A 22,657-nucleotide genomic window follows, 5' to 3' on the forward strand; every position below is an offset into this window, starting at 1 on the left:
AGAGAAGATAAGGGGACGAGGACGAGGGGGAAAGGGAGGGGTGGAGGGAAGGGAGGGGGAAAAGGTGGGGTGGAAGGGAGGGGGAAAAGGGGGAATGTGAGGGGGAGAAGAGGGAGGGGATGGAGGGAGAGATGGAGAGGGAAGAGTTGGAGGGAGGGGTGGGGATGAGAAGAGAGGTTGGGGAGGGATGGAAGGTGGGGGATCAGGGAAGGGAGGGGGTGAGGGGTTGGGGAGGGATGGAAGGTGGGGGATCAGGGAAGGGAGGGATGGAAGGTGGGGGATTGGGGAAGGGAGGGGGTGGTGAGTTGGGGATGGAGGGAGCTGCTCATTCCTATGGCATGGAACGGCCTTCAGGGGGCTCTGCTCTTGGCGTTAGCCTGCGCAGCTTCGGGACGTGATACCCAACGTCATCACGCTGGGCCAGACGCCGGAAGAGATCGGCATGGGACCCGGAAGTGGCCGGTCTGGACTGGCTGGGGGGAGGGGGGGTTGTTGCAGTGAAGCTGTTCGCCGGCCCTGAGCAGCGGGACGGGCCGCGACCGGACAAGACAGGACGGGGCAGGACGGCAAGGCAAGGCCTGCTGGCGGCAAGCGACTCATGCAAGCACTCAGGCGACACTCGGGTAAGACGGAATCCCACCGGGAGGGCAATCCAAGAGGCAGAGGCTCCACAAAGAGAGGGTCAGATCCGATCGAAGAGTGAAAATCCCAAAACAACTGCAGTTGCTGCAAATGTGAAGCGAAGGCTGCGGATGTTGGAAACACCCAGCAGGCCGGGCAGCAATTGTGGAGTGAGAAACATCGAACGTGTCAGCTCGAAAACCCTTCCCAGCCATTGACTCTCGTTTCTCCTTTCACAGATGCTGCCTGATCTGCCGAGTGTTTCCTGGATAGATCAGAGAGGGGGGGAGGGGATCAGAGAGAGAGAGATCACTGAATAAAGGGCAACCTATACATAGATTTCCAGAAGGCATTTGATGATGGTGATTTGCAGAAAGTCAATGCTCACTTGGTGTTGAAGGTATCGTTATTGGCACGGGTAGAAGAATGTGCGGGTAAAAGGAAGCAAAGAGTATGCATGAATGTGTCTTTTCAGGTTGGCAAAAAACGTTGTGTCAATGATTTGATGTTGGCATCAAAGCCTCATTTCCCAACAGGCCATGGAGCTGAGAAGAAGGAAGTGCAAAATATTTTTAAAGCAGTCATTACGATAAAAGATTGTCAGCTTCATAGTAAAAGAGAGTCAGGTTTAAGAGGAGCGGCTGTCATGAGAGAGGCTATAGAAACATATAAACATAGAAAATAGATGCAGGAGTAGGCCATTCGAGCCTGCACCGCCATTCAATATGATCATGGCTGATTATCCAACTCAGTATCCTGTACCTGCCTTCTCTCCATACCCCCTGATCCCATTAGCCACAAGGGCCACATCTAACTCCCTCTTAAATATAGTCAATATTTTGTAAGTTTCTATAAGATCCCCCCTCAATCTTCTAAATTCTAGCGAGTACAAGCCGAGTCTATCCAGTCTTTCTTCATATGAAAGTCCTGACATCCCAGGAATCAGTCTGGTGAACCTTCTCTGTACTCCCTCTATGGCAAGAATGTATTTCCTCAGATTTGGAGACCAAAACTGTACACAATACTCCAGGTGTGGTCTCAGGCAACTGTACAACTGTATGTTTGAGTTCTGTTTGAGTAGTAAGTGCTGAGGTATTGACATGTGAGGCCTCAGCAAGGAGATTGAGGAGAGGCATAGGTAAGAACAGACAAAGTATTTTAACTGTACTCGTCAGACTTTGTGTTGTTGGACAGAGGTATACATCCAGTGTCCTTGGTGACAGCACCTGTGGGGAATGTGCACAGCTGCTGCTCCTGACTGACTGCGTCAGGGAACTGGACAGATGCACTCAGGATCATCTGGGCTGCTGAGATCATCGTTAATAGCCCTGGGGGGCTGTAGAACAGAGGCACCAAGGAGTGCATAGTTCCCTGAAAATACCTTTAGAGGTAGACAGGGTAGTGAAAAAGGTGTTTGACACGCTGGCCTTCATCAAACAGGACAATGAGTATAGAAGTTGGGATGTTATGTTGTAATTTTACCTGACATTAGTGATGCCACGCAGGAAGTGTTGGGCCAAAGAGTTTGATTTTCTGCTGCGTGACCTTTGACTTCCTGGTGACGTCATGTTGTGAAGAAGACGAGATACTGTGGGTGGACAAAGATTTGGCAAATGGAATATTAAGAGAGTCAATTTAATTGTCTCAATATTATGAGAGAATATTGCACCATTTTTTCATTTTGGGGGGCAAAATCGAAAATGAAAAGTTTTTTAAAATCTAAATAGTGACTGGTTGTAGCAATCTGAGCTTTTTTCCCAGAATGGAAAAATCAAATACTAGAGGGCATCGTTTTAAGGTGAGAGAGGCAAAGTTTAAGGGTGGTGTGCGGGGCAATTTTGTTTTCACACAGGGTTGTGGTGAGTGCCTGGAACGTGCTGCCAGGGTGGGTGGTGATTGCGGCAAATACGATAGTGACTCGAGAGAGTGCTCCTTGACATACGAAGAGACTTTTGGAAAGGTGTATGGATATGGAGGGAAATAGACAATAGGTGCAGAACGAGGCTATTCGGCCCTTTGAGCCAGCACCGCCATTCCAGAACACTGATGCAATCATAAAGAAAGCACATCAGCGCCTCTACTTCCTGAGAAGATTACGGAGAGTCGGTATCTCGAACTTCTACAGGTGCACAGTAGAGAGCATGCTGACCGGTTGCATCGTGGCTTGGTTCGGCTGCAAAAAGTTGTAAACACTGCCCAGTCCATCATCGGCTCTGACCTCCCTACCATCGAGGGGATCTATCGCAGTCGCTGCTTCAAAAAGGCGGCCAGCATCATCAAGGACCCACCCCATCCTGGCCACACACTCATCTCTCCGCTGCCATCAGGTAGAGGGTACAGGAGCCTAAAATCTGCAACATTTGGGTTCAGGAACAGCTGCTTCCCCACAGCCATCAGACTATTAAATACAACTTCAAACAAACTCTGAACTATAACAGCCTATTGCACTATGTGTGTGTGTGTGTATTCCATAGTATATGGACACACTGATCTGATCTGTATTTATGCCTACAATATTCTGTTGTGCTGCATCAAGCAAGAATTTAATTGTCCTATCTGGGACACATGACAATAAACTCACTTGACTTGATCATGGCCAAAGCTCCGCTATAAGATCTTTGATCATGGCTGATTGTAGATTGGCTATTGCATGCTAGGTAATTAGAGTGTTTGTTATTAGTAGTCCCGCCCATGCAATGCAATCGCCAATCTACACTAATCATCCACAATCAGTACCCCTTTCCTGCTTTTCCCCCTATATCCTTGACTCCACTATCTTTCAGAGCTCTATCTAACTCTCACTTGAACGCATCCAGAGGATCGGCCTCCACTGCTTTCTGAGGCAGAGAATTCCACAGTTTACAACTTTCTGGGTGAATACGTTTTTCCTCATCTCCGTTCTAAATAGTCTACCCCTTATTCTTAAACTGTAGCCCCTGGTCCTGGACTGAAATGGATATGTGCAAGTAGGTAAGAGTTGTTCGTGGTATCATATTTGGCACAGGCATTGTGGGTCGAAGGGCCTATTCTTCAGCTGTATTGTTTGATGTTCTATGAGTTAGAAAGGGATCTATATCGTATCCGATTATATGATTTGTTAGTCCTGGACTCGTGCAGCACAGAAACGGGTCTTTCAGCCCGATTCATTATTTAAGGAAGGGCACTAATGCATTGGTAACAGTTCTGAGAAGCTTTACTAGAGTAATACCAAAATGGATAGGTTGACTAATGTGAAAATGCAGAGACATGCTTACGTATGCCGATGTTTGCAAAAGTGAGAGGGGACTTGATTTATACGTAGGGGCCTTAACGGAGTGGATATCCAGATATGTTTCTCTTGTGTGCAAATATGGAACTAGAACAATAGACCATTGTGGGCTCCACCATTCCTTGATCATTGTTGCTTTTTGCATATCTTTCATTCATTTGTTCTATGTACCGTCTATATCTCTCGCTTCCCTTTCTCCTCACTCTCAGTAATATGAAGGGCTTCGACCCGAAACATTATCTATTCATTCTCTCCAGAGATGCTGCCTGACCTGCTGAGTTACTCCAGTTTTTTGTGGCTACACTTGGTATGTGCAGCTCAATAGAGGGTTGGGATGCCATGGTTCGATTGAGGTGAAGGCTAGTTTTTAAATGACTTGTGAATGCATTGATTGTGAGAATGTGCGGGAGTGACCTGTGTGTCGGGGCCTTGTCCTCATTTCCCTCGTTCTAGCCTTCGCCAGGCAGAAGGCTGGCAGTGCAGCATCCATGTCTGCCCAGAGATCACCCAGTGAAGGGAGCGGCGCGTCTAACAACAGCGGCGACCAGAGGAGCAATGTCGAACTAACTGAACTGCTGGACGAGAAACCCAAGCCGCAGGCTGGTGGGAACTCTGGGGACGTAAGTGCTTGTGGCCGAAGGGTGGGGCGTTGTTGGGGCAGCCAGTGGGGAGTAGGGTGCAGGCAAGACAGATAATTCAAGCACATAGTCTTAATCTTTGGACGTTTCTATTCTGCAAGCTTGAAATTAGATAAACTTATAATTATCATTGCAAGGTTAATATTAGACTCCATCTTAGAACTCCTTGCTGGTATAATTAGAAGTTGTAATTATAATAGATCTTCTTTGAGGTTGGTATGTTCAATGGTTCTTTATTATCACGTGTACCAAAGTACAGTGAAATTATTTTTTCGCATTCAGATCAGTGTGACTATTGCCATACATAGGTACAATCCCCGATTAAGTACAGAATACATAGAAACAGCCCACTGAATCCATATGCAAGAGTCGTCAGGTTTTGACACAATTTTCAAAGCCCCAGCTGCAGATAGCTATAAAGGTCCATTTCAGCCATCGTTTCCATCTGATTCATCCCGTGAACTGATATCCCTTTCCTCGCGTGGCCAACATTAGTCTTTGTGCCCCAGGGGCCCTTCCACAGCCGACCTTGGGGGCACTGAAGGCAAGGCGCCAGGATCTCCTTACCGGCCTTTGTTCCATTGTCCGCCACTGTCGCTATCTCCCTCCACCATGTCTCCAGTTCCCGGTCTTCAGGGATGAGTAGGAGATGAGCCTGGGACGAGGCTCCCTATCCAGGTGGGTTCCTGGTTCTGCGGAGGGCGAGCAAAGCCTGTTGCTGGGGTACGGCCCCCGGCTTGTCAGAAGTTAATGTGTCGGGGAGGAGGACACTTTCATCATTGGCAGCAGCTGTGATGTGTTGGTGAAATAATAGACTAGTCATTTCCGTATTTATTCCACCTTGTAAGACGGGGATCAAAAACAAATTCCCTTCCAGTTATTAGGTCCCCAAACGTAAATTTTCCTCCCCATTACAGAAGTATTAGATGAGCAGGAAAAGATCATGTGTATTATTTAAGACAGGTTGACTTCAGAACCAGGAATTGTTATTCAATCAGGATAGCTTATCTGCTGCAAGTGGTTTTGTGCTGTTGCAGTTAGGTGAGCAAATTTGATCTTGCAATGTTGTTCAGTTCCACTGGGATCAGCTGGAATCACTGCCCATGAGATCAGTTTTAGCTTCAGAGAACTTCACAATGTGCACTGAGTCATGAAACCAGATACAACGCATTTGTTCAGTCCTACTAGTTTAGCCATCTTGGGGTTTCCAGAGTTCTGCCATTGCCCACCATTAGCCCAGACTTGAGACTTGGGCACAACAGAGGTCTGAAACTCCGGTGCAATGCTGCTTCAATGAGATGTTAAGGGAAGGCCTGCTCTGCTCTGATGTGGAGTAACAAATATCTCATGATGCAGGGCGGCATAGTGGCACAGCAGATAAAGCTGCTGTCTCACAGCAACAGAGGCCTGGGTTCAATCCTGACCTCAGGTGCTGTCTGTGGGGAGTATGCACGTTCTCCCTGTGACTGCACGGATTTCCTCTGGGTGCTCCACTTTATGCCCACCTCCCAAAGATGCGCGGGTTTGTAGGTAAATTGGCTTCAGTAAATTGCCCCTCGGGTGTAGGGAATTGGAAACAGCAGCTCTACTTCTGCATCACTGTGCCGCCCAGTTTTTTTGCATAAAGGATAATCCCTCGGGGATCTCGTTGGAGGGGTGTGACAACCAAATCTGTGAATCCCTGAGGGCCAGAGGTAAAAGCAGAGGGAAGAGGCCAGATGGGGAGCTGGGTTTGACTGGGAATGCTCGGGTAGATTCACTTGCTAAATATTACTGTGCAGCTGAACCCACTGTCTAACACTGCTGTTACTTTGTAGGGAATGGAACTAAAGACGGACTCTGGCACACAAAATGAGGAAGAAGAGGAAGAGGATGTGCGAGTACTGACCCTCCCACTCCAGGCTCATCATGCAATGGAGAAGATGGAAGAGTTTGTGTACAAGGTACTGCCCGTAACACAGCCGCCATGTATGTAAGAAATAGAAAGCAGGCCATGGATTATTCAGCCTGTGCCTGACTCTCTGAAGTCCACTCTCTTATCTCATCTCCACTTCCCATAATTTTATTGGGTTCAGCTTGCATTTCTTCTGATCTGCATCTGAAAATATATTGATCTCTGCCTTGAATGACTGAGTCCCTGGTCCTCTGGGGAAGAGAGTTCCAAAGATTTGCAACGGTCTATTCAAAGCTGTTTCTCCTAATCTTAGCCTTTAATAGTTTAGTTTATTGTCACGTGTACCCAGGTTCAGTGAAAAGCTTTTTGTTTTGTGCTCTTCAGTCAGTGGAAATACTATACATGATTATAATCGTCCACAGTGTACAGGATACAAGGAATAATATTTAGGGCAAGATAAAGTCCAATTAAAGATAGTCCAAAGGTCTCTCGGTTAGTACTGCTCTTTAGTTGTGAATAGGATTGTTTAGTTGCCTGATAACAGCTGGGAAGAAACTGTCCCTGAATCTGGAGCTATGAGTTTTCACACTTCTGCACCTCTTGCCTGATGGGAGAGGGGAGAAGAGCGAGTGACTGAGGTGAGACTCGTCATTGATCATGCTGGTGACCTTGTCGAGGCAGCGTGGTGTAGATGGAGTCAATGGAAGGAAGGTTGATTGGTTTGGGCTGTGTCCACAATCCTCTGCAATTTCTTGTAGTCTTGGATGGAGCCGTTCCTACAGCGTCCACTCTATCAATCCCTCCAAGAATCATGGATGTTTTGCTGAGATTGCATCATGCTTCTACACTCACACAGGCCTTCGTCAATCCTATTCATCATTTCCTGTGCGGAAATACTCTTCAAAAAAGAATTGTGCGTTGATCCATTGAAACTGTGCAGAACCTCTCCTGATCTGGGTTCGCATGCCAAATTATACGCACCATTCTGTGCTCAAGATTCCGCAGTACTTCTTTAGTCTTGATTGGAGTCATAACTCGCACAAGGGAAATTTGGTGTGGTTGCTGAAGTTCAGTCATTCAACCTCCAAGTCCATCATCTTCCACGGCATCATTAATGTCCTTTCTTCCATCAAAAGATCAGAAGTGGGATTATTTAGTGATGGTTACACTCTTCAATTCCATTGGCACAATTGTTTCTATCAAAGAAGACATTGTGAGATTAAGATGAATGTTATTGTGTGATTCAGGTTTGGGAGGGCCGTTGGCGAGTCATTCCCTACGATGTGCTCCCAGACTGGCTGAAGGACAATGACTATCTCCTTTATGGACACAGGCCACCCATGCCCTCTTTTCGAGCTTGCTTCAAGAGCATCTTCAGAATCCACACGGAGACCGGTAATATCTGGACACATCTGGTGGGTAAGCAAAGAATGAATTCACAAGTCTGATTCACAGCTTCTTAGCCTCTCGTTATATCGTTAAAAACTTATGGTCCTGTTGTTGTAATATACAGAGACGCCTCTTCTGTTTCCTCTAGCTGTGAGCCACAGCTAGTTCCCTTTGGTTATGAGATTGTCGCAATGAATCCAATTTTTAAAAGGAGTATCTTCACTCTTGTAGGATTAACTGAGTCATAAAGTGCACCATGCACTGACCGGAAGCTGAGACAGCCCAATGGAGGGAGAATGAGGGAGGGAGACATGGAGGATAAGCGAGGAGGGAGAGGCAGATGGGCAGCCTGTGGAGGGTGAAGAATGATGAGGCAAAGGATGATCTGTCATAGACCATAGATCAATACAGCGCAGGAACAGGCCTTTTGGCCCACGGCACTTGTGCCGAACATGATGCCAAGATTAATTAAACTCATCTGCCTGCACCTGATCCATATCCCTCCATTCCCTGCATATCCATGTGCCAATCTATAAACCTCTTAAATGCTACCTATCTACCCCCACCACCATCTCTGGCAGTGTGTTCCAGAAACCTTGCCCCACACATCTTCTTTAAACCTTGTCCCCCCCCCCCCCCCCCCCCCCAACTTTCATCCAGATACCTGGAAAATATTAAATCTGGGGTGAATTACGGTTAGTATGGTCAACAACTTGGTTTAGTTTATTATTGTCACGTGCACCGAGGTGCAGTGAAAATCTTTTGTTTGCGTGCTAAGCAGTCAAGAAAAGACTATACATGAATAAAATTGAGCCGTCCACAGTGGGAGGATAAAGGTTGCATCATTTAGTGCCAGATAAAGTGCGATAATAGATAGTTCAGAGGGCTCCAAAGACATAGATGGGAGATCAGGACCACACTACAGCTGATTGGTCGTCTTGCTTTATATTCACATTTTTGCCCAGAGCAATGTAATACTTTATGAATAATTTAGTTTTAGCCTGATAGAGTTCTCTGCCTCTGGTGCGCATGTTGGTGAATACTTCACTAACTGAAGCTTTTTCACAGGTTTTGTCTTTTTCCTGGGTCTGGGAATCCTGACTCTTCTGAGGCCCAACATATACTTCATGGCCCCTCTGCAGGAGAAGGTAGTCTTTGGGATGTTCTTCCTGGGCGCGGTGCTCTGCCTCAGTTTCTCCTGGCTCTTCCACACGGTGTACTGCCACTCCGAGAAAGTCTCCAGGACCTTTTCCAAGTAAGTACAGAGGACGCAGATCTGACATATCGGAGCGAGTGAATAAGTAACACTGACTCTCTCAGTCAAATGTGGGAGGCGTTGGTGTGTTTGGGAGAAGAAAATGTGGTTTTGTTGAGGATTGAGGGCATAGTTGCTAGAATATAAAGTTGCAATTACTTGCTAGTGCTCATAAATGATACACCATAGAAACAGGCCCTTCAGCCCACCAAGTCCACACCAGTGTGATGCTTAGTTAAACTGATCTCATCTGCCTGCACCTGATCCATGCTCTGCCATTCCCTGCAAATCTATGTGCCCAACTATACATCTCTTAAATCCCACTATCGACCTCCACCACCACCACCACTCCTGGCAGTGTGTTCTAGGCACCTGCCACACACTGTTAGAAAAGGAAACTTGCCCCACACATCTCCTTTACCACTAATCCCACTTTTTATTTGCTCCATTTTCCCATCAATTCTCCCAGAGCTGTACCCCTCACCTACACATAGGTGCCATCTAACATATAAATTCACATGTCTTTGGGAGGAAATGGGAGCATCCAGGAGAAATCCATGGGGTTACAGGGCCACCACAGACCCCACAGGGACAGAGCTCAGGATTGAACCTGTGTCACTGGAGCTGCTCTACCAGCTGCAGCAGTGTGGGATCAGAGATGTGAGAGTTGGATTTGCATTCCTCTTGCCTTAGCGATACATTGTGCAGTGCCATCAGCTGTGATTCATCACTGGTGGGGAACTACAGGCTGATATGTTCTGTCATTTTGTTGTATGTGTTTACTGATCTGGATTGGAACCCAATTCAGGAACAGCGCAGTTTTAAACATTTCCTCCTTGCTTTCCAAACCTTCTTTCCACTGCTGCAAAATTGTTCTCTCGCTCACTCTGTCTCATTTCCTTTTCTTTTTTTTCTCTCCTTTAATTATCCTTAAAACCCCCATTTTTGACCAAGCCCCCCTGATAAACACATATCATACATTCCTGTCACGAATCTTGCATATCATACATTGAAGGCGCTATATAAATGAGACTTGCTATAATGTAATACCAAGGAACTGCAGATGCTGAAGTAACTCAGCGGGTCAGGAGAAAATGGATAGGTGAGCCTTTTGTGATAAGGGCCTGACCCGAAATGTCTCTTATCTATACTTGTTATAGTGTGTACTTCTCATACACACATGTATGATCTATCGTGTGGCTCTTCCTCATGTGTTTCTCTTTGTTCCCAGGTTGGACTATTCAGGAATTGCTTTGCTCATTATGGGCAGCTTTGTGCCCTGGTTGTATTACTCTTTCTACTGCTCCCCCCAGCCCCGACTCATCTACCTCGGGATTGTCTGCGCTCTAGGGATATCAGCCATTATCGTTGCTCAGTGGGACCGATTTGCGACACCTAAACACCGGCTAACCAGAGCAGGTGAGAGCATGAATCCATCAATATGACCCTCTTTACCGGGTCAGGGTTTGTATGCCATGGGCACGGTAGGAAGGTAATGACAGAAACGAACAACCTCGCCCACTCAGTCTGACTTTCTTCAGTTTCTATCCTTCTGCCGGGCTACAAATATGATACAGGTCCATCACCGATTTTCTGGCACACTCGATTATCCGTTTTGCCGGACAAACATTGGTTGCGGCCTCTGGGAGCAGTTCAACTAGGCCGTCGAGGGGCAGAGATACGGCCCGCAAAGTTTGGCCTCTGACGTCGACTATGGGAACAGATTTGATGGCTCCGGCCGGACTGGAATTCCAGATCCCTAGCCACACGGGGCAAATTTGATCAGCCGCGGAAGCCCAGATGAGGTTGAGATCGGCTGCCTCCTCCGGCCTAGGGGCCACATTTCCAGGAAAACGTCTGGTGGGGGGGTCAGTAGATGGGCAGGTTGGGGTGGATTTCCTGTGCGCTTTCGTAAATGTGTCCGGATTAAAGGTGGTGCTGGACCATCTGTTGCTGGAAAATCGGTGGTGGGCCTATTCCTTTACTTGTCAAGATTTCACATAGTATTTGTACTATCAAAAAATGTGTATACAAGGCACTGTACATGGTAATTTTGTACATTGTTGTGTGTAGAATGTTAGTCCACTAATGTAATGCACATTATAGTCTACACACAACATACTTATACCATTGTGTATATTAGCAGGAAAATTAGTGATTATTCCCCATATTTCTAACCTTGTCCTCCAATCTCCTGGGGGGGGTGGAGGGGAAGGGAGGCATTATTGAAACCATTTACCTATCAAAATACGGTTTAAAAACTCTGATATTGTGGCATACTTGAGAGACTTTGGTGGTGACAGACGAATGTTTCACACAATGGTGGAATAACTCAGCGGATGGAGAAAAGGAATAGGTGACATTTTGGGTCGGAACCCTTCTCCAGATCCCTTTGCAAACAGTAAAGTACAGATTTTTTTTTTGGTTGAGAACAGGACAGTAACACAGGGTGAGGAGCTAATCTCTGGTGTTAGAATGGACTACAATCTAAATAATGGACAAATCAGGCACTGCAGATGCTGGTTTATTAAAAAAAGAGATAAAGTGCTGCAGGAACTCGGTGGGTCAGGCAGCATCTCTGGAGAACATGAATAAGTTGCGTTGTGGCTCGTGACCCTTTTTCAGACTCATTATATTAGGGGGCAAAAGCTGGAAAAGGGGTGTGGGGGCAAGGACAAAGCTAGTGACAGGTGGATAGAGGTGAGAGGGGTTTGCTTGGCAAATGGGTATATAGTGTGGAGTTTGCTGTGAAATATGTATGCGTTTTTTTGTGTGTCAGAGTCTCGTACAGTGAGAAAACGGGCCCTTCGGCATAGCCTGCTCACACCGACCAACATGCCCCATCTGCACTAGTCCCACTTGCCTGCATTTGGCCCATATCCATCTATACCTATCCTATAATGGTGTGTTTATGGCATACATGATTTTGTAGTGTGTACCATCTATATTTGCACTGTATATGGCTATGTGCTCATCCATATGTGTGCCCTATGTTGTACTTCCACAGGTGTATTTCTGGGTCTTGGCCTGAGTGGTATAGTACCCACTCTACATTTTACCATCGCTGAAGGTTTTGTAAAAGCAACGACTGTTGGACAGATGGGCTGGTTTTACTTGATGGCTGCAATGTACATCACGGGCGCTGGGTTGTATGCGGCTCGCATTCCAGAGCGTTTCTTCCCTGGAAAATGTGATATTTGGGTAATGTACAGCTCAACTCTTTAACAAGTTATCATTATCTGTAACTGGACCTAACCTGTAGCAGATAAATTGCATTAGTCATAGTCTTACACGTGGAAACAGGGCCTTCAGCCTAACTTGCCCACACCGACCAACATGTTCCATCTACACTAGTCCCACCTGCCTGCATTTGGCCTATATCCCTCTAAACCTGTCCTATCCATGTACCTGTCTAAATGTTTCTTAAAAGATGCAATAGTACAGTACCTGCCTCAACTACCTCCTCCGGCAGCTTGTTCCATACACCTACTATCCTTGACATGAAAAAGTCACCCCTCGGGTTCCTATTAAATCTTTCCCCCTCACATTAAACCTGTGACCTCAGGTTCTCAATTCCCCTACTGTGGGTAAGAGACTATGTGCGTCTACTCAATCTATTCCTCTTATGATTTTGTACACCTCTATAAGATATAAGATACCCTCTCATCCTCCTGCACTCGTAGGAATAGAGTCCTGACAATAGACAATAGGTGCAGGAGTAGGCCATTCGGCCCTTCGAGCCAGCATTGCCATTCAATGTGATCATGGCTGATCATCCCCAATCAGTACCCCGTTCCTGCCATCTCCCCATATCCCCTGACTCCGCTATTTTTAAGAGCCCTATCTAGCTCTCTCTTTGAGAGCTTGATGTCCTGGCCTGATGTCCGGGAGGAGTTTCTTGCAGTCATGGTTAAATCTTGAAATCACATTCACCCTAGGTTACCACTTTATTTTCTGTTACTCACAGTGGTGCATTATGAGAATAAAAACTGCAGCACATTGGTGCAGAGAGTAGAGCTGGTGCCTCAGCTGCAGAGACCCAGGTCCAATCCTGAAGGCTTGTTCATCGAAAACTTGCATTGGTGTTCTCTAGAACGGTGTAGGGGGCAAAGGAAAGAAGTCAGAGTGGCAGTGGGATGGAGAATTGGAACCACCAAGCAACTAGAAGCCTTGAGTTGCAAAATGAGTAGTGTTCTGCAAAGTGGTCGCCCAATCCATATTTGGTTTCTTCAGTGCAGGGGAGACCACATATTTAGCATTGAATACAGTAGATGAAATTGGAAGTGCATGTGAAACACTGCTCCACTTGGAAGGGCTGTTTTAGTTTAGCAACAAGAAGTGCAGGTGCTGGTTTATAAAACTCAGCGGGTCAGACAGCATCCCTGGAGAACATGGATAGGTGACATTTTGTGTTGGAACGCGTCTTCAGGCTCAACACAAAGTGTTGGAGTAACCCAGCGGATCACACAGCATATCTGGAGAACATGGATAGGTGATGTTTCGGTTCAGGGCCTTTCTTCAGAGTAAAGAAGGGTCTGAAGAAGGCTACCGAACCGAAACATCACCTATTCATGTTTTCCAGAGATGCTGCCTGACCCGCTGAGTTACTCCAGCACTTTGTGTCCAGATCTGTTCGAGTTGTTGGATGGTGAGAAGGGAAATTGAACCATGCAGTTCAAGGCACTCTGAACTCTTCCGCATTGACACCCCAAACTTAAAACATCAATAACTAAGGTTGACAGTAATTTAGGTATACCATCTCTACACGGAACACGTCCTGTTGTGATGTTTTAACTTGTGAGATACTACAATACAACAAAACATTTGGAGAGATCCACACGTTATCAATAAATTTGCTTTAGCTGTAGATCAGTTGCCTCAGAGCCAGAGCATTGTGAGTACATGACCTACTTGAACACAAAATGTAACATGTGAACCTAAGGCTTTTCAGGTGTTACGTAGTCATAGTGACGTTTTCAATGAGAGACATTAAACCATGGTAATTTCTGATCTTTCTGGTTGATTTCTATGGAATTACTTTAAAGGAGAATGGGGGAGCACTCCAAGGGTACTGACCAGTATTTATTATCCCTTAAATCTTAAGAAAGGAATGCCTTCTCTTAATCACGCTGCAGTTTTTAATGCTCATGTAATGTCCAAATAGCCACCACTTTTCCTATATTAAGTGATTGCAAAAAATGTATTGGCTATGAGTGGCTTATGGACATCCTGAAAAGCACAATGTAAATGCAACTCATTTTTGAAAATGTTTTAAATAGTAAGTACATCTGCTGGTCTTTTCCTCTCTGGAGATTATGCATCACTAACGGACACTTTTTCTTTGCTCAGTTCCAGTCACACCAGTTGTTTCATGTCCTGGTGGTGGTTGCAGCCTTTGTTCACTTCCACGGCGTTTCCAACCTGCAGGAGTTTCGATACGGGCTTGAAGGAGGGTGCACTGATGATTCTCTGCTCTGAAACCCAGGACTGCTGCACAGAATTCTTATCAATGAGACCTAAAGTGCATTGGACCGTCTCTTTCTTCAGTTTCTTTTACACAAAAAAAATTTTGTCTCTTGTCTATCCCTCCCTCGGAAACAGCATTTTTAAAAAGGACAGCTTCTATTATCAGTGAAATGAGCGAGACAGGCAACAGCCAGTGAGAGAGGCTGGTTGGATGTTAGCAAGGATGTTATACACTGTCAAACCCCCAGTCACAGTAACTTCATTCAGAGAGCCCCCCAAAATGGGGCGACACAAAGGGTAACAGGAACTCCTGTTGACCAGGTCTTCCACCTGGGGAATAATCTTGGCCGGTGGTCATTGGTCAATCCATCGGTCTATCAGAACCCCTTACAGCTGGAGCAGAAGCAAACCTCAATAGTACTACAACAATTACATCTGGAGTTCATCCATCACCCATAAAGTTAAAAATAAAATCCTAAAAGTCTTTGCAGGAACACAATCAAACACAAATTGACATTGAGCAGTACAAGGTGACAAGCGACTGGAAGGTAGGTTTTAAGGAGCATTTAAATTGGATAGGGACCTACAGTGGAGAGACTTAAATCAGTGTGCTCAAGAGCCCAAAATTGGAAGGGCACGGATCTGAGCTAATTTGGGTTGGAGGGGTTTATAGTGGTGGGGTGGGAGAGGCATAGAGATTTAAAAAAGAATAGAAGGCAAGGATTTTGAAATCTGATTTTGCCCATCTGGAAGCCCAAACAGAAGCTTAAGGGTTAAGGTTGGTGGGAGTAAGAGTTTTGGTGGAAGAATTTGAATTACTGTGTGTGGATGCCAGGGTTTTAATAAAATAATCAAGTTTTGTCAATCATTGGGGAGGGAGTGGGGGAAGTTGCTCTCAGTAACAGAACTGAGGCAAGGCAGGAGCCAGGTAGAGTTTCTGAAGTGGGAGAAGCAAATGCATAGAAATGTCTCATTCAGAGTCAAAATGACACTAAAACTGCAACAGTCTGGTACAGTCTCAGACACTTGCAAGGAAGAGGAAGGAAACTGATGTCGTTTGGAAACTGCTGCTGCTGTTTTTCAATTATGTCACTGTCGATGGACTTAGAATAGATCCTTATGAGAGGGAACTCCAGAGACACCATTGCAGTCGTAGGAAGGTAAGTTGTTGCAAAAAATGCTTTAGCTATGCCTAGGTGGATTTGAATGCAACAAACAGTTATACGCAATGGAGCCTTTAGAGGAAGATAGTGTGGGAACCTAATTAGAGAAGAGAGGTGTTCAAGAAGGAACTGCAGATGCTGAAAAATCGAAGGTAGACAAAAATGCTGGAGAAACTCAGCGGGTGTGGCAGCATCTATGGAGCGAAGGAAATAGGTAAAGTTTCGGACCAAAACCCTTCTTCAGACAGACCCGTCTTCAGAAAGGTTACATTTTTCACATTCACATAGGATATATCCTGGTAATTGTATGTGTCTGGAGAACTCTATCCTATTGAATACTTTCAGATCCTTTCCTTTCACGATCTACTGAGCTGCATTTCTTCTGCAGCTGAAATCTGGTGGCAAGCACTGTGACTGAGTGTGGGGCGAAAATGAAACTAGCAGAATGGTAGCGCTGACAATAAGGGCACTTTATAGTAAGTGATATAGGTAGCACAGTATTTATTTAAAGGGGCTTTAAGATTGCTTATATAGATATGTATATTTCTTCACAGGTATTGTAAATTAATTTTCAGAGGGGAGAGTAACAATGTACGTAGTTAGTGCTGGACCTGACATTGATGAAGATAAGTAATCTGTACCCTGCAATAAAAAAAGATTGGTCTAGGCCTGACTGAGTATTTCTGTTTTAAGTCAATGTTATTTCCAGATGCCGGGGTCGGAAAAACACTTTCATTTGCCTCTCTTTTGGGAATATTTGAGCTCAAGACAGACTTAGTCAGAGCACAATCCCAAGCCCAGCACTTGTCTCTCAATAGGAAAGTCTTAAGTGTTTTTGCATGTGGCTCACTCAATCACTGGTGCTCTATGACTGTACATAAATAATTCTATAAAGTACAACGTAACAACTCAGCACGCCTGCCAGCTTAACCCTCACTGCTGACAACAAAGGCTGGGTGTTCATAGGGACAGTAGGTCAAGTTAAGAGAGTTTATTGTCATGTGTCCCAGATAGGACAATTAAATCCTTGCTTGCTGCAGCACAACAGAATATTGTAAACAAAAATACAGAACAGTTTAGTTCAATATACACATAAATAAGCAGATAAAGTGCAATAGGCTGTTACAGTCTGTTGGCAAGTTTAATAGCCAGATGGCTGTGGGAAAGAAGCTGTTCCTGAACCTGGATGTAACAGATTTTAGGCTCCTGTACCTTCTGCCCGATGGTAGCGGAGAGATGAGTGCGTGGCCAGGATGGTGTGGGTCCTTGATGATGTTGGCTGCCTTTTCCGCTCCTGGACCCTCAGGTTGCCAAACCAAGCCACGATGCAACCAGTCAGCATGCTCTGCTGTGCACCTGTAGAAGTTTGAGAGAGTCCTCTTTGACATGCGGACTCTCCGTACTTCTCAGGAAGTAGAGGCGCTGATGTGCTTTCTTTATGATTGCGTCAGTGTGCTGGGACCAGGAAAGATCTTCGGAAATATGCACGCCCAGGAATTTGAAGTTCTTGACCCTTTCCACCAGGATTTTGATGTAAACAGGATTGTGGGTCCCTACCTACCCCTTCCAAAGTCCATAATCAGTTCCTTGGTTTTGCTGGTGTTGAGAGCCAGGTTATTGTGTTGGCACCATTTGGTCAATCGGTCGATCTCACTTCTATACTCTGACTCGTCCCCATCAGTGATTCGTCCCACAACAGTGGTGTCATCGGCAAACTTGATGATGGAGTTCGCAATATGTCCAGCCACGCAGTTATGAGTATAGAGTGAGTAAAGCAGAGGGCTGAGCACGCAGCCTTGAGGTGCTCTCGTGCTGATTCTTATTGAGGATGACACATTTCCACCAATATGGACAGTCTGTGGATGAGGAAATCGAGGATCCAATTGCAGAGGGATGCGCAGAGACCCAAATCTGAGAGCTTGGTAACCAGCTTTGAGGGATGATTGTATTAAATGCTGAGCTGTAGTCAACGAATAACAGCCTGACATATGAGTTTTTGTTGTCCAAGTGGTCCAGAGCAGAGTGGAATGCCAGTGAGATCGCATCCACCGTTGATCTGTTATGGCGGTAAGCAAACTGCAGTGGGACGAGGTTCTTGTCGAGGTAGGAGTTGATATGCGCCATAATCAACCTCTCAAAGCACTTCATCACCACAGACGTTAGTGCCACTGGTCGATAGTCCTTTTAAAGCAGGTGGGAACCTCAGACCTCAAAAGTGGTATGTTGAAAATGTCCGTAAAAACTCCAGCTATTTGGGTAGATAAGGAGTTGGAGGATGGTGCAGTAGGATCATAAACCAAGATTGTTAGAAGCTGCAAGTAGCTTAAGTTGGCTCCAGCATTTAGTGTCTCTCTTTAGTTTAAATTTGTTGATGTTGGAGCTGGAGAATTGGAATGAGTCTGGGATTGAAATAGAGGAAGATGGCGGAAAGAGGATGGTTTTGAGCTGGGGGATAGACAGGAAGATGGACCTGCAGCAAGAAGATGGCTAGGGTTGGAAATGCAAGTGTTTAAAGAAATACAAGGTACCACCCGCCGGCGGTAGCACGCATGCGTTGTCCCGCCGTGCATTGTGGGGGTTGTAGTCCACACCGGGAGCGGCAGCCGCGGGTAGACGGTAAGCAGGCGGCTGGAAACGGTGGCACCGAGCGTGAGCTGAAGGCCCGGCCCGCCCCGCCCCGCCCCACACCGTGACGAAGCCGTGGAGGGACTGGTGGCCAAGCGCGTAGTTTGCTTGGAGCTAATTCCACAAACATGCTTGGCCCAGCCGGGCCTTGGACCCCCTTTTAAACACGGTATAACGGCTGGGGAGAGGGTGGGAGTGGTGGCAAATATCAAGGGTAGGGGTGGGAACCGGGTTAAAACGTCGGTGGTGGGTGGGTGAAGAAGGGGAGGGAACAACAGGAGTGGGGGTTGGATGGGGAGTGGGGTTGAAACAGGGCTGGGAAGGGAAGTGGGATTAAACATTAGGATGGGGAAGGGGAGTGGGATGAAGCATTATGTTGGGGGGTGCGGAAGGGGAATAAACGAGGGTGTGGGGTGGGGAAGAGGAATAGACTATGTTATGTGGTGGGGAGGGGATAAAACAGTAGAGTAGGGGGTGGGAAAAGGGGGGGAGAAAACATCAGGGGTGGGTGTTGGGGGGGGAGGAGGGGGGAGAGTGGAATAAAACAGGATAGGGGATGGGAAAGGTGACAAAATGGAGGGGGGGTTGTGGAAGGGGAATACATTGGTATGAGCTGGGGAGGAGATAAAAGAATGTGGTGGGGAAAGGGAGAAAAAAATCAGGTGTGGGGGTCTGCGAGGGGAGTGGGATAAAACATGGCATGTGGTGTAGGTAAAGTAAAATGAGAGAGTTCAGTATTTCGATAAACGCAAGGAATCATGCGATTTGTCAAAGGTCATTCGGGATTTTTAAAAAAGCGAATGCAGCGCTGTATAAACTGTATAAATTGTTGACTATTCTACCAAGGAATTAATCTAGAATTCTGTCAACTCAGTAGCTTAACTTCATGTTCTCATGTTCAAGTTCACATTTATTGTCACATGCACCAATTCAGGTACAGTGAAATTTGAGTTACCATGCAGCATACAATCAAAAAGAACACAATACACAATAGAATTTAACATTAAACATCCATCACAATGGAATAAACATTCTACACTGTGATGGAAGGCAATAACGTTCAGTCAATCTTCCTCCTTTGTTCACCCGTGGTCGGGGCCATGAACCCTCCGTAGTCAGAGCTACGGATGGCCCGATGTACAAGCACTCTCGTCGGGATGATCGAAACTCCGACGTCACGACGGATTGGAACACACACTCTGGAGTTCCCGAATCGGCCACTTTCTTACCGGAGACATTTATTTAAAAATCTCATTGAAATGATTACGCAGGTCCGTACACACACAGTAGCTCAATTGGCGAGAATGTTTATCCCGAATGACCCATGACCAGACATGCGCAGTTGAAATACCGAACTCACTTATTAAAGATAGTGCAAGGGTCTCCAGCTGCTACGGTCAGGCAAACGCCTCCGTTGCCATGCTGTGAGAACGGAGAGGTTGAGAAGGAGTTTCTTCCCAGAGGCCATTCGGACTGTAAATCTCACCAGGGACTAACTTTACTGAATGTTTTTCCTTCCAATATTTAATATGTAAAAGAATATGTGTGTGTTTATGATTGTGTTTGGTTGTTTGTTTGTATGTCTTTTTGCACAAAGTCCGCGAGCATTGACACTTTTCATTTCACTGCACATCTCATTTGTATGTGACGAATAAACTTGACTTGACTTGAGGTAAATGCTAGGGCAGGACTACTCTAGTTGGTGATAGGATGGTTCAGTTGCCTGATAACAGCTGGGAAGAAACTGCCCCTGAATCTGGAGGAATGTGTATTCATACTTTTGCAACTCTTGCCTGAGGGGAGAAGAGGGATTGTCCAGGGTGAGACTCGTCCTTGATTATACAGGGGGTCTTGCAGAGGCTGCATGAAATGTAAATGGAGTAGATGGAATGGTGGTTGGTTTGTCTGATGGCCTGGCTGCATCCATAATTCTCTGCAATTTGTTGTGGTCTTGGATGGAACTAGGGTTGCCAACTTTCTCACTCCCAAATAAGGGACGAAAGGCCAAAATATGGGACAAATTTCCAATGGCAATTCGTTGACCGTCACGGCTGTGGTTGGGTGAATGATGAGTTGGCCTGGGTGCTGGACTGCACACAAGCCCAGCCGGCGGGCCAGCTGAGGAGTTTTGGCCGGTGCGACGTCGCGCGCAAAGTCCGGCATCCCATGCAACTCATGAACCGATGATCGGCCATGAGAAGGAGAGGTGGTGGTGTCGGCGGTAAGCGAAGGTCCGAAGGCCGGGCTGCTGAACGATGGTGCCACGGGCACTACGTCGGGATGCTGCTGCTGCACTACGTCGGGATGGGTGAAGTGGGGCCGGATGTGGCGCTCCGACCTGACAGTCCCCTTGACCCGAGTTGCAGCAGTCAAATACGGGACAAGGGTGGTCACGTACAGGACAAACCAATTTAGCCCAAAATACGTTGTGATGCATCCCAATAAAATGCTTTCCACGGCGCATCTGTAGGAATTGATGAGAGTTGTAAGGGACTTGCTGAACTTTCTATATGTCTTCTAAGGTAGTAGTAGCGTTGGTGTGCTTTCTTGGCTATTGCTACGATGTGGCTGGTCCAGGATAAGTGGCAGGTAATAGTTACTCCTAAACACTTGAAGCTTTCAACCATCTTTACTTCGGCATCATTAATGCATACCATTGTATGTGTACCGTTTCACTTCTTGAAGTCAATCACAATCTGCTTTGTCTTGCTGACATTGAGGGAAAGATTATAGTCTTGGCACCTGGTTACGAGGTTATCAATCTCCTTCCTCTACTCCGTCTAGTCATTATCTGATATCCGGCAAACTACAGTGGTTTTAAGCTGTGATTTCCCATTGAGGGAAAGGGAAAGGGGATTTCCATACTGAGGGAAGGGAGAAGCTAGAATCTTGTGGATAGAATAACTCCTGAGCAGATGTAACAAAAGCAGGAATAACGTAGGAAGAGGGAATATCTTGGGAAGAAATTGAGAAAGAGTCATTTTATGGCCGATTAAATTAAATAGTGTAGGAATGGGGTAAGCAATTTCCCAGCAGGGAGTGGAGGCAAAGAGGAATATGGTTGGAAGGAGGAGGAGGAGGAGGAGGAAGAAAACCCAGGGAGAAGAAGGTGAGAGGGTTGGCATAACCCAGGAAACACACAGATGTAACCGAGGAAGAAAAATTGGAAAATATTCTGGGCAGGAAAGGATATGCCAAGGGAAGGAATAAACTGATTGGATTGAGTCAGGAAAACAATACAAAATTAGGGAGAGGTGGGGAAGAAATTGAGGTATTAAGGGTTGAACATATATGTTCTATTACCCAAGTCCACAAAGAAAAGGTGTAGAAACAAAGAACTGCAGAGGCTGGCTAATACACAAAAGGAGTTGGCGTGACTTGTTGAGTTACTCCAGCACTTTGTGTCCTTTACAGCGGAGAGAGTTATCTTTTCTGGAACTCAGGAAATACAAATGTAGTAGAATTCTGCTACTTGGTAAATGAATTAGTTTTGAAGTATTATTTTTTTAATTTCTATTTCAGGTGGTTTGACTGGTTATAGCTGAAGGCGACTGAAATGGCTGCCACCTCATGAAGTTGGTCTTGCTCAGTTTTGGGAGTGAATGGACGGCGGTGGCAGCTGGTAGACTGGATCTCTGCCATGGCACACCAGAAGCTCTAATAATCCTAATTCTGCAAGCGAATGTAAGAATTACTTCTCTGTTAAAAGACAAATTCATCTAATTTCATTCTACGTTCTGAATAACATTTGTAAATCACAATATCAAATTGGACTCTCCCACTGTTGCAATGCATAACCAAGGTATCCTCTAAGTTCTAACTGCAATATTTAATGCTACGTTTCTATTTCCATGTGGTATCTCCAAACTAAAATAATTCATGCATTGGGACTGCACAGTGGTGCAGTGATAGAGTTGCTGCATTACAGCGCAGGTTTGGTCCTCTATAGGTGCTATCTGTATGGAGTATATACGTTCTCCCTGTGATTGGGTGGGTTTTCTCCAGGTGCTCTGGTTTCCTCCCACACACCAAAGATGTGCAGGTTTGTTGGTTAATTGGATTTGGTTAAATTGTAAATTGTCCATGGTGTGTAGGATAGTGGTGGTGTATAGGGATAGCTGGTTGCCGATGGGCCTGTTTCCATGCTGTATCTCTAAAGTAAAGATGACCATGTCTGAGGACATATATCCTCTCACTGATCTTGTCTCATTTCTATAAAATTATAGAAATGTACACAAATGATCCATCATGTCACTGCTGGCTAAACAAAAACTAATTCGACTCCTTAAATAATTTTGATGGCCATGGAACTCGTGTGCTCTTCTCTAAAAACATGAT

General features: G+C 45.8%; 2 protein-coding genes across 4 annotated transcripts in view; both read left to right on the forward strand.

Annotated features, from left to right (window-relative positions):
- Positions 1-462: 462 nt before the first annotated feature.
- On the forward strand, positions 463-16,374 carry LOC129708805 (adiponectin receptor protein 1-like). The gene is made up of 8 exons (XM_055654791.1): positions 463-623; positions 4,343-4,509; positions 6,345-6,470; positions 7,669-7,840; positions 8,879-9,065; positions 10,297-10,484; positions 12,073-12,266; positions 14,415-16,374. The coding sequence occupies exons 1-8, from the start codon at positions 599-601 to the stop codon at positions 14,541-14,543; spliced, it is 1,188 nt and encodes a 395-aa protein (XP_055510766.1). The 5' UTR covers positions 463-598; the 3' UTR covers positions 14,544-16,374.
- Positions 16,375-18,291: 1,917 nt separating this feature from the next.
- The window catches only part of klhl12 (kelch-like family member 12), a 34,309-nt gene continuing 29,943 nt past the window's right edge, over positions 18,292-22,657 (forward strand). Inside the window, exons 1-2 of one of the 3 annotated variants that reach the window (XM_055654794.1) lie at positions 18,292-18,310; positions 21,842-22,003. The gene's annotated coding sequence lies outside the window, so the exon portion shown is untranslated. Of the gene's footprint in view, positions 18,489-21,841; positions 22,004-22,657 lie in introns of all 3 variants that reach the window. The other 2 variants (XM_055654792.1, XM_055654795.1) reach the window with 2 other exon arrangements.

This window comes from Leucoraja erinacea, chromosome 24 (assembly GCF_028641065.1).
Source record: "Leucoraja erinacea ecotype New England chromosome 24, Leri_hhj_1, whole genome shotgun sequence".
Classification (NCBI taxonomy): domain Eukaryota; kingdom Metazoa; phylum Chordata; class Chondrichthyes; order Rajiformes; family Rajidae; genus Leucoraja; species Leucoraja erinaceus.